Here is a 12023-nt window from a genome sequence, read left to right on the forward strand (position 1 = left end):
AAGGTAAGACCCTATTATCATTTATGGTAAAAGTGAACCGGGACTCTTATTTGTGGATGGACTAAAATGAAAAAACAAGAATCTTATTAGCAGACGGAGGAGGCAGTAATATCTATCTAATTAGATAAAGTAGAAGTTAAATAATGATGATTTGGACAACCAATATGCAAAAACATAGGAGTAAAAATTAGTCCTAAGAGAAGGAATATATTTTCAATTTCTTTTTTCCTATTTTTTATATATCTCCTGTAAAAAAAAGCCCCAAAGTAATAATGTACAAGAATTATAATTAAAATGAAACAAAATATGATCAAAATTTGCTTTAGAAATACAATATTGAAAAGGCCCTGTTTTCAACTAGTATGTGGCCAAAACACAGCAATATTGTTACACAGTAAAGTGTGAAAATCAACCATGACATAATAAAGAAGATGATGATCTAGTGCAAGGTAGAACTTGTGTTCATCAACATTTTTGCCAAGAGCTGAAAACCTAGAGATTGAAATACTCTTAGGATTCCCGTTCCAGATGATCGCTCGTTTCCTTGAGCGACAGGATTTCTTGCAGCAACTTTGCCAGTTTCTCCTCATTATCCTCGCGGATACGGACAGGGACCTTCTCTTGGTAGCCAGAGGCGCTCGTCTTCTTCTTCAAGGTGTCGTATTGCCTGCAAGAGAACCAAGTTCATTAGCTCCGGTTTTAACTTGATCAAAGAAGAAGAAAGCGTATGGGTTTTGGGAGGCTTCATACTTTTGCGTCTCCTCCATTTTCTTCTTCAGCTTTCCAAGTTCAGCTTCGACATTGATGGCTCCTTGTTTGAGGAAGACTGAAAGAGATTCATTGACAACGTCCACCAAGCAACCCACTGGAACGTCGTCGTTCTCACTCAACACCTAAAATTAGTACAGTTTAAAGTCCAAACTTAGGTAATAGAAAGATAGTTAAAACGTGGTCGGACGGAATAATTTGCATACAGTCAGAGATGATAGTTGGGCAAGCGTAGTGATCTCCAGATCATGCCCCTTGATGATCTCACATGCATCATTTGTGCGGCAACGAACAATAGCTGCTTGCCTGAAAAAGTATGTCGTTGTTAAGGATACATAATTAAATATATTGATTAGATAGAGTAGCCCAGCAGGGAAACTGAAAAGTGAAGTTCAACGAACTCGACTTCAAGGTACATTCTTCGTCAAAATTTCCAACAACGGTATGTTGAAAACTATACAAAAACTTCAGTACATCCAGATGTACGGTGGTAATTTATTATGCCTTCTGTTATGTTTTAAATAGTTAGAGATAAATTCCAACTTACCGTTGAAGCCTCTCATTTGCTAGCAATTGTGATTTAAGAGACCTTAGTGATTTAACCACAGACTCGATTGTATCCATCTCTGCCTCTACATCATCATTAGTCCAACTCTGCAAAAAAGAGACGACATTTCAAGGGCTTCACTATTGAGAAATATGTTACTAATTCATAAATATTGACAAGAATAAGCATTTAGCACATCTTAAGTGCTAAAAACAACAGTTACCTTTACAACAGATGGATATTCAGAAATCACAATGGACTCTTTCCTGGCAGAATCTATCTTAGAAGGAAGACGCTGCCACAGTTCTTCTGTGACAAATGGCATGAAAGGATGAAGTAATCGTAACCCATAATCTAGACATAGCCATAAGGTATCCTGCGCAGATCTTCTCGCTGATGCAAATGCAGGATCGTTGCCAGCAAAATATGGCTTAATTACTTCAATAAACACATCGCACAACTGATACTTCCACCACGAGTACACAGCCGTGGCGGCATCAGAAAACTCATAAGATTCCAACGATTCAACTGTTTTTGAAATAGCTTTGTTCAATACAGACAGTATCCATTTGCAGCTAAAAGGCATGGAAGCTGGATTAATCTCTATTGGAGGGGTATAGTCATCTCCAAGTTTAGTCATAGCAAACCTAATAGCATTCCACAGCTTATTGCACCACTCCCGATATCCAACAACCCTCTGAATGTCCAGATTTATTTTGTCCGACTGAAAGAGCAGAATGTGAAGACAAGACTTTGAAGAAAGAAAAGCAAGTTCGGATAAACTAAAAGATAAGTATTCACCTGAGCTGTATAAGAAACAAGAGCAAAGCGCAGAGCATCAGCACCACACTCTTTAATTCCATCAGGAAAATCTTTCTTTTGCCCCTCTTTTGCAGTTTTAAGTTCATTGGGATCCAAGTTCCCTTCTTCTAGCCTTTTATGAAGATTTTCAAGGGTTACGCCTTGAATGACTTCTAGGGGATCGATAACATTTCCCAGTGACTTGGACATCTTGCGACCATGCGCATCGCGAACCATTGGGTGCAAGTAAACCTGAATGCAGGTAAAGAATTTAAATAATTTGCATTTTACCAATGAGATCGACCTCTTTCACATATAAAGTATACAACACAGATTGCAACATAATTTTGTTGCAAAGTAACTCAGAAGCAGGAATACTAGTAAAATTCATTTTAACCGGTACATCACCTCCTAGAGGTTTAAACTGGCACAAACAACCAACCTTAGCAAGGTTGCAAAATATTAATTTTAAAATTCAAATGTGCAGGAAAATAAGAATGCTACAAACCTTTGAAAATGGTACATCACCTCCTAGCTTCATACCCATCATCACCATACGTGCCACCCAGAAGAAAAGAATATCATGACCGGTTTCAAGCACGCTTGTTGGATAAAAAGCTTTGAGATCATCAGTATCATCTGGCCACCCAAATACAGATAGTGGAAATAAACCAGAAGAAAACCAGGTATCCAAGACGTCTGGATCTTGGAGAAGCTGGAACTTCTTCCCAGCAAACAATCTGCTAGCCTCCGCCTGAGCTTCTTCCTCGGTCCTGCCGACAACCCACCGATTATCGTATGCACCAAGCTCCCTGAACTGATCATCTTCCAACACGACATACCAGGCGGGGATACGATGGCCCCACCAAAGCTGCCTTGAAATACACCAATCACGGATGTTTCCAAGCCATCTGTAGAATACAGGATATCATTATAACCTAATTTTGCACAAATGTTAGTTAATCAAAAGTGCAGCACAAAGCAGGGAGGAAATATATCAAATGTAAATGATAGATGAGAAACCTTCAGGCTACAAAGACTATTATCATTTCTCAAAAATACCTCTGCCATTCAGCAACATATTGTTTGGGTACAATTCCCAACTTTGGATTTTTATCATCAACGACAGCATTCAGACCATCTTCTGCCATGCCTTTGCAGTTCACATACCACTGGGGCTTTATGAGGGGTTCCACGACATCATTGGTTCTTGAACAGATGCCAAGGCGCATCTCATTATTTTTATCACCTCTATAAAGTCCCTTAATTGCAAATAGAGCCAACAATCAGCATACTTGAAATATACTATGTCAATATATTCATGCCTAAAAGAAGAACTCAACTACATGAACTTTGCCAGTAACAGAGTTCATAAATGGTCCTAAAACTGGCTTATTATGGATATGGTGAACACCTTCCCCCCAAATCACAATTTGTAGGTAACTGCACTTCAATAAGGGCAACTACATCAAGTAATGCTTAATAAAAGTAAAGTGTAGAAGTACCTTTTCTTTTAAAGCTTGGGTCACAGCCTCGCGTGCCTTAAAACGTGGCATTCCTGCAAATTGTTCGCCACCGTTGGTATTTATTTTTCCATCATCTGTGAAGATATTGATGAAATTGAGATCATGTCGCTTGCCAACGTCAAAATCATTAGGATCATGGGCTGGAGTTATCTGCAAAATATCATGTCCAAGTACTTCTCTGATTATGAACTGAAAAATAGTAGAAAAAAAGTATTATGAGCAGCAAATGTTCCGCTTACCTTAACAGCACCAGTCCCAAATTTCATATCAACTAACACACTATCACAAACTATTTTTAGCTTCCTTCCATTGAAAGGATGAATAGCAAATTTCCCATGAAGATGCTTGTATCTGGGATCATCTGGGTGTATAGCAATTGCAGTATCACCGAGCATTGTTTCCACTCGAGTCGTTGCAACAACGATCTCACCCAAATCCCCTTCCAGAGGATAAGCAAATGATGTCAGCACCCCAAACTCGACAGGAGTTTCATACCCAGGAACACGCAATGGTGTTCTCTCTTTGATATCTATATAGTCTACCTAATAGTACCAAAGAACTTGTGTAAAATTACAACACAATTTTGTCTGTACATAACAAATGATGAAGTGTAGGAACTCTGTATGACCTCAATATCGGATATTGCTGTTCTCAAGACGCAGTCCCAATTCACCAGACGGATATCCCTAAAAAGAGAAATAGATGTAAAACCTTAAAAAAGGAACCAACAAACCACCATATACCAGACAAATGAGCAACAGCACATAAACACCAAAGAACAATATAAAACTCTTGATGAATATATAGTAGTTCAAGGATGAAATGCAGTAAATTTGACTAATTACTGATTGCAGAGTTATCAAATGCAAGTACATGATTTAAAAGATTGAGAATGAGTCATCCGTTATAAACAATAATACTGAAGCCTCAAAATGAGGATATAGATGCTTACATAGCACCTCAAATTAGGCTTCCTGAGAACAAAGGCCAAGTACTTAGCTCATATCACAAGAAATTGAAGCAGTGCCTTTAAGCATAAGTATACCTATATATAAGACCTTGCTTGTGAAGTCTTACAAAAGCCTCAGTCACAGCCCTTGATCTCTTATCATCCATGGTAAAGCACTATCCAGAACAAGCACAAGACTGATATTAGTTCCACTTTAAATCTCTGCCTAATCAAATATGCAATGATGATCCAAATTATCACCTCACGTGACCAATCAAGAGATGCACCCAAGCGCCGGAGTTGCTTTAAAATTGTGCCTCCATACTCATTCTTCCATTTCCAGACCTATTACATTTAACAAGTAAAAGAGCATAAATGAGATAGCACTTGTTAGAGGATGCTGCAAATTACCAAAACTGCATAAGATGAGAATATATTAAAGAGCTTACTTCATCCACAAATCTCTCACGACCAACTTGATGCCTTGTCAATTTCTGTTCCCTCATAATTTTCTTTTCCACAACAACCTGACATAGAAATCGTTGATTGGCTAAGCAAGTTTACAGTTATGACAAAGAAGGCCACGGACATATTAAAAGTTGAAATATATCCAAATGAACAACCTGAGTAGCTATTCCAGCATGATCCATACCCGGCACCCACAACGTATTGTAGCCAGACATCCTCTTCCAGCGAATAATAGTGTCCTAGAGGAAAAATGTGATTAGAAAATAGAAATCAAACATTTCAATTAAATTAATAAAATGATAATTAATCAATTGCCACTTGAAAACCTCAATAGCAGTAGTAAGGGCGTGGCCAATGTGAAGGGCCCCAGTAACGTTAGGAGGTGGGAGCACCTGCATTAGGATTAAATGTGTATTAATAGAACAGTTGAAGTACTGTCCACCATGAACAGTTTATTTGAATTTTGAAAATATGTTACCACCCAACATGCTAAAACCCGGTGATATAAGGATGTGCAGAAACTTACGATGACAAAAGGTGGTTTGGAGCTTTTGGGGTCGGCCTGAAAGAAATTTGACTTCTCCCACCATTCATACCACCTAGTAAGAAATTTTAGCAATGATGAGAAGGAAGACTCTCACATTTAGTAACAACACTAGATCAATAATTCAATAGCATACGATTTTTCTACAGTGTTGGGGTTGTAATTTTGTGCCATTTCGGTAGCGAGCTTCTTCTTTTCACCAAGAGGTGTCTCTGGATCAACTTCCAGGGGATTTACCTTCTGTGCTTCTTTTTTAGCATTTTTCTTTATCTCTGACTTGGAAGCAGCAGCAGGTTGTTGTGCCTAAATTTTCCCAGAAGCCAAACACTCAAATCATGAATATATCTAACAAACGTATCTGATCAAGTAACATAATTATACTGGTTTGGGGCAGAATGAAGTGAATTAGCACCTGAAGCTTTGCCGCAGCTGCTTTTTGAGCAGCTTTAAGTTTCTTCAACTCCTTCTCTCTAGCCTACACTCACAATACATCAATTGCCATTAACAATTAGTTAAACTAAAAACAAAAGGAGCATGTAGTCTGAGAACAATAGGCAAACAGAAGCACCTAGATTCTAAACTGATGTCATGGAGTATAGGAAAAGAATAGACAACGAAAACCCGATAAGACTCGTACAGCCAAAACATTCAAATACAAGCATTCCTGTTTCCCTCTCAAATTTGAAATCAATCAGAAAACATGCACCAAAACAAAACCAGGAAGCTACATTGGTCAGAGCTCGCAAAAAATTGAACTAGTTTCAAATCGCAAAAGCAGCGAGCGCCTGCACTTCAGCAATTCAAAAAATCGACATAACGAATCACCAATTCAATTGCAAATACAAGCATTCCAAATTCCATCTCAAATTTGTAATCAATCGGATTAGTCAGAGCTCGCAAATTATATTTGAAATTATCAGATTAGGCAGAAGTAGTTTCATATTTCAAAAGCATCTGCACTTCAGCAATTCAGAAATGGACATATCAAAACCACCAATTCAATTGCAGATACAAGCATTCCTAATTCCATCTTAAATTTCCCAATCAATCGGAAAACACGCGATGCTCTCACCTTCTCCTCTTTCTTCATCTTTTTCTCCAGTTCCTCCGGCGTCAGCTCCCGCGACTCCATGACCAGAGAGAAGATTGAAGCTCGCGGCGGCGTGAGGTGATGCAGCAGGCGGCAGAAAGAGTGCAGTGAGCGTAGGGTTTTGAGTGTGTGGAAATGATGTCAACGGTTTCAAATTTTACTTCTATAAATTGGTCTTTTACTGTTGAGTGAAAACAATATTTAAATTACGATCATAGGTGGAGTACCCATTTTCTTTTATTTCAACTTATTTTATAATGTAAAATAATATTTAAATTCATAAAAGTATTATTATATGAAATCTAAAATTATAAATATAAAAATAAAAAACAATTATTAAATTTATATAAAATCAAACAAAGAAAAAAACACACTCAAATATATTGATTCTTGATTTTGGCAAAAATATACATACATATTATTATCAACATTATGATAAGTTTAATTAAATTATTTATATCTATTTTATGATTAGTCAATTAAATCATAATTTCTTAATTGATTTTTGGTTCATCTCATAAGTTATAAAAGTAGGTAATTAAATCACCACTTTTATACATTTCTCAATCCCATTACATGTTTCACCAATCTGTTAGTGATAAATTTTTTATGAAATTTTATATTTAATTTATTACTATTTCGCTAATATTATACACGTATTTGTTAGCATATTGGATTTGCATATTAATAATTTTACATACTATTTTTTTAAATCTTTATAGATAGATTATTACTAACGGTTGAACATACATATGAGATTGATTTGTGCTCCAAATTCTAAAACAACGATTGATCAATTAATCAACATTCAATAACGAAAACTAAAACACAAACTCACCAGAAAAACAAAATCCACACAATAATCAAAATCATTATATCCAAATTTCCAGCTCTCCATCCCACAATCCTGTATATATTCTTCCATTCTCTCTAAAAAAATCAACACAAACCTCCCACTATCTCCCATCACAAAACCAACAACACACCATGGCAAAGAAGTCTAGCATGGGGAACAAAAACCACCACCAAGTCAGCTTCTTCAAGCAGGCCAGCGAGCTCTGCACCCTCTGTGGAGTGGAGATCGGTGTCATCATCTTCTCCCTTGCTGAGAAGGTCGTCACCTTCGGCCACCCCTAATGTCGAGCCCGTCATCGATCGCAACCTCACCACCTGCAACATTGAACCTCTCTAGCTGCCTCATCTAATCTGCCTTTTTGCGTGTCTGAGGTGATTCTTCTCAAGGAAGAGACATCCTCGTCTGCATACATTTTAGCATTCAATGGTGGCCTGGATAAGACATTTTTGCATTAAACCCGACACAATCAAAGGACAACAAAACAAATTTAGATGACAGAACAAATCATACCTTCGAGGAATACGAAGACTGCTGGCGTGCAAAGCTTCCTCCCTTTTCTGTTGCTCTTTTCTTTCTTCTGGTGTCATATCAATTGTGCTGGAAGTAGAATCCCTGAAAGAAAGCACATACACAGACATATAAGAGAAGAAAAGACAAAACACAAAGAAAATGACCAAACACAATTAGTGACTGAAAGGCATGAAAATTAACGCAACCAACAATGCAACCACTAATTAATTCATTTTGAAGTTTTTGTCAAAATTCAACCGCAGTAATTTTGATTACCTATCATGGAAAATGAAGAATGAACAATTCGACAAAGTTATCAATTGAAACAAACTAAATCAAATTATAGTCCCTTTTATGGACAAGTGTTTAACCGTCCTACCATATTCCATGACTAATTAAGAGCCATTATTCCCACTAAAATAAAAGGTCCACTTCCAATTGTAATCAATAGCCACTACTCCAAATAAAACTCCTATAATCCACTTCCGTCAATTATTACATGAATTAAAAATGCCATTATTCATAATGGCATTTTTGTTATTTTTACCAAAATCCACTTTTATATATTTATAGATAGATTATAGATATAAAGAAAAAGAAATAGCAAAAGCGATCCCATTATTTCTTGAGTGACGATATGACAAAAAAGTCACTCCATATGTATATTTGAAGGTTATAAATATAGCCATATAGGAATGGCCAATAAATTTTGCATAGTTCCCTATTTTAACGTAATGCCTTTTCTTTTAAATTAAATACTCTATAAAATAGTCAAATGCTAATTGAGAATTTACAAGACTTTTCGAATGTTATGATTTTATGGAGTGACTAGCTAAGTTAATTAGCACTCTTTCATTATGGAGGTGTCAGGTGTTCATATAATAATATTTCCTTTTGAAATGTTTTAAATTCGGATGACCAAATATTTTTGTAGTTTAATTTTGATTGTAAAATAATACTTTAATATAGGTAATTTGTATATATTTAGGTGCCCAATATCTTAAACGGTCATGATATTTTACGTATTTTTCCAAATACTAATTATATTGTACATACAATGAGCGTAAAATATTTATTTTATTTAGTAAGTACTTACATTTTTTTACCACGGGAAAGAAATTTATTACCCCAAGTTTGTAGGTTGGGCCAATAAAGCCCAAAAGCAATGGATAAATTTGGCCCATTCCATGTCTATTGGAAGTATTTTTATTAGGCAAGGTTGAGGAGAAATTATAAAGTTTAGTCAAAATTCTGGTTATTTCTGTAATTTTTATAAATAATCTCTACTGTAATTTTGATATTTTTTTTCAATATGTGCATGAGTTGTGTATGCGTCTTCTATATAGTTGGCCTAGCCCATGCTAGATTGACAAGAGAATGATGGAAGATGGACTTGAATGTCGCGCGATCATGTTTTGGTGTCTGGCTATGCTTTACGTGTATACTTTTATTATTAGTTCGTTTGGAGTCCACCTCAACCTTATTTCGGCTATGTTTTCATGGCCTAAAATGGGTTATAAAACTTTTGTGAACCGGGACGAAATCATAAATTTATAGAGAGTGGAGCAAATTTATATACAAATGAATTTTAAGAGAGGAGCGACAGTGAGAGATTAAAAAAATAAAATCTAAAATGAAAAGGTATACATATGGTAAATAATATGATGAGGGGTGGGCAAATGCCCCATCTATGCTTAATATAGATCCGCTCCTGTTTGTGAGCCTTTTAAAAACAAAATAAATAAATAAATTCAGTGACGAAAATAATAGATATTCGATTCATTTGACAGACAGTGAAGGGGTTTAAGTTAGTGATCTGCGTTCTAACATCATATATATTCCCTCCATTTGGCATTAGGAGCTCAGTCACGTTTGACATTGGTTTTTAAAAAATTATGAAGGAAAGTGGATAAAGAAAAGATAAGTGGAAGTTGAGACGAGAATGACTTTTCTAAAATAATGTGTTTGTATTTTTAATAAACGACTAAAAAAAGAAAAAGAGTTTATATTTTTAAAAAACAAAATGTGAACAATGAAATATTTATGTATTAACGAAACAAGGGGACAATATTACTGGGAGTGTACATATTGGGATACATGAATATATGGATGCACGCACAACTTATTTTACAGGCGTTTTGGTCCAACCCAAAAAATGATTATTTTAAGATATTTTAGTTCATTTCAAATAAATTATAAGTGAGTATGAACTAAAACGATCATGAAAATTGATATCTATGTCTTTAAAATCCAAGTTTTATATATAAACTAAATGAACTAAAAATGACTTTTATGTTTTAAAAATCTCTATTTTTTCTAAAATATACTTTCTCTGTCTCGCTTAAGATGACACGTTTTCCTTTTTAGTTTGTCTCAACTAAGATGACATATTTCCCTTTTGAAACTTTCACTATCCAATTAATACACTTAACTACTTTTGCCACTCCTATAAAATATTCATCATTTTTTCTCTCTCTATTTTACTCCCTTCGTTCGTAAATAGGAGTATCATTTGTTTCCGACACGAGTTTTAACAAATGTTAAGAAAAGTGGGTGAAAGAAAATTAGTGAAATAGGGGTCTCACTTGTATATATTAATTTTAAATGATATATGAGTAGAATGGATTATTGGAATGTGAGACCTCTTTACCATTTATGGTGATAGTGAACCGGGACTCTTATTCGCGGACGGACTAAGAGCATTCCATCCATGTTCTTTGGCAAGAGCATGGAAGTGGGCCCGGATCCACTTTTATTCATTTTTTACTCACATCCATACTCTTCCGCAAGAGCATGCTCAAGGGTCCTACCATTCTATTATTCTATTTAAATAAAAACATTTCCACAATATTAAAATGCATTAAAAATACCTAAAATACTATTACCAATTACTAAAAAAAATAAAAATTACATAATTTAAATCCTAAAAATTAAAAATTACATAATTAAATTCATAAAATTAAAAGAACCCACTACTCGTGGCCAATTTCGCCCAAATGTATTTGATTAGGTCTTCTTGTAGCTCAATGTGTTGTATGAAAAAATGGATGATGAATGTGTGTATTTATAGATGATTTTGGGATTAAATTTTTAAAAAATAAATTCAATTTTTTTTTAAAAAAACGGTAATAAAACGGCTATATTTTTGGGAATCTGATTTTTTTTAGTATTATTTTCGATTTTAAAAAAATACCAATGATATATCGAGCACGTAGCACGTCCGTGCCATCGGCAAGAGCACAGCGGGCGGATAGGGGTGTGCCACGCCGTCGGCACGGACGCCATTCTTCGGGGCGAGCACCGATGGGGGATGCTCCAAAACGGCAAAACGAGACTCCTATTCGCGAACAGAGTGAGTAATACTTACATCCACCTTTCTCTCTTTAATTAAACATTTTAGCCAATTATTTCCAAAATCACGTGTCGGTTAAGAAATGTATCATCTTAGCTTGGACGAAGGGAGTACCAAGTCTGAAACACTCTTAAAATAACCCTGTATTTTCAAAATACGGAATTCTAATGCTGGATCGTAAATTTTTAAATTCAGCCTCGTCCTTTCATGAAATGGTCAAATAGTATATTATAATTTGTATTTATCCCTCAAAGATATTAACTCTATAACACTAGCCTATCATATATAATCCTACCTTTTCTTTTTGTTCGCTCATTAACGATTAATTGATATTATTAAAAAAAATTTAATTTGGTAATTGATCTAATACATCACTAATTTTTTCAACCAAACTATCCATTATACTATATGCTAAAATCTGAGCCGAGGCAAACCAACTCAAATAATTAATGGATGGAAGCAGTATAAGCAAAACTACTGCGAAAATATAATTTAGGATTGAGTTGTGAAATTATTTTAATTGAATAAGATTAACTATAATTAATTATTTCATAATTAAATTAATTTAATTAAACAAGACTAGCTATAATTAATTATCTCATAATTATCCAT

General features: G+C 35.1%; 1 protein-coding gene across 1 annotated transcript; it reads right to left on the reverse strand.

Annotated features, from left to right (window-relative positions):
• Nucleotides 1-307: 307 nt before the first annotated feature.
• LOC125213400 (valine--tRNA ligase, mitochondrial 1-like) lies at nucleotides 308-6831 on the reverse strand. Its single transcript, XM_048113917.1, has 20 exons — nucleotides 6676-6831; nucleotides 6016-6078; nucleotides 5740-5906; nucleotides 5586-5658; nucleotides 5386-5451; nucleotides 5215-5298; nucleotides 5041-5118; nucleotides 4853-4936; nucleotides 4688-4767; nucleotides 4271-4328; nucleotides 3882-4184; nucleotides 3622-3792; nucleotides 3179-3378; nucleotides 2625-3027; nucleotides 2117-2368; nucleotides 1539-2039; nucleotides 1316-1422; nucleotides 975-1074; nucleotides 751-893; nucleotides 308-667 (listed from the first exon to the last, which is right to left on the reverse strand). Exons 1-20 carry the CDS (start codon nucleotides 6733-6735, stop codon nucleotides 511-513), a joined length of 3150 nt encoding a protein of 1049 aa, XP_047969874.1. The 5' UTR covers nucleotides 6736-6831; the 3' UTR covers nucleotides 308-510.
• Between the last annotated feature and the right edge of the window lie 5192 nt (nucleotides 6832-12023).

Source organism: Salvia hispanica, chromosome 3 (genome assembly GCF_023119035.1).
Source record: "Salvia hispanica cultivar TCC Black 2014 chromosome 3, UniMelb_Shisp_WGS_1.0, whole genome shotgun sequence".
In the NCBI taxonomy this organism is placed as follows: domain Eukaryota; kingdom Viridiplantae; phylum Streptophyta; class Magnoliopsida; order Lamiales; family Lamiaceae; genus Salvia; species Salvia hispanica.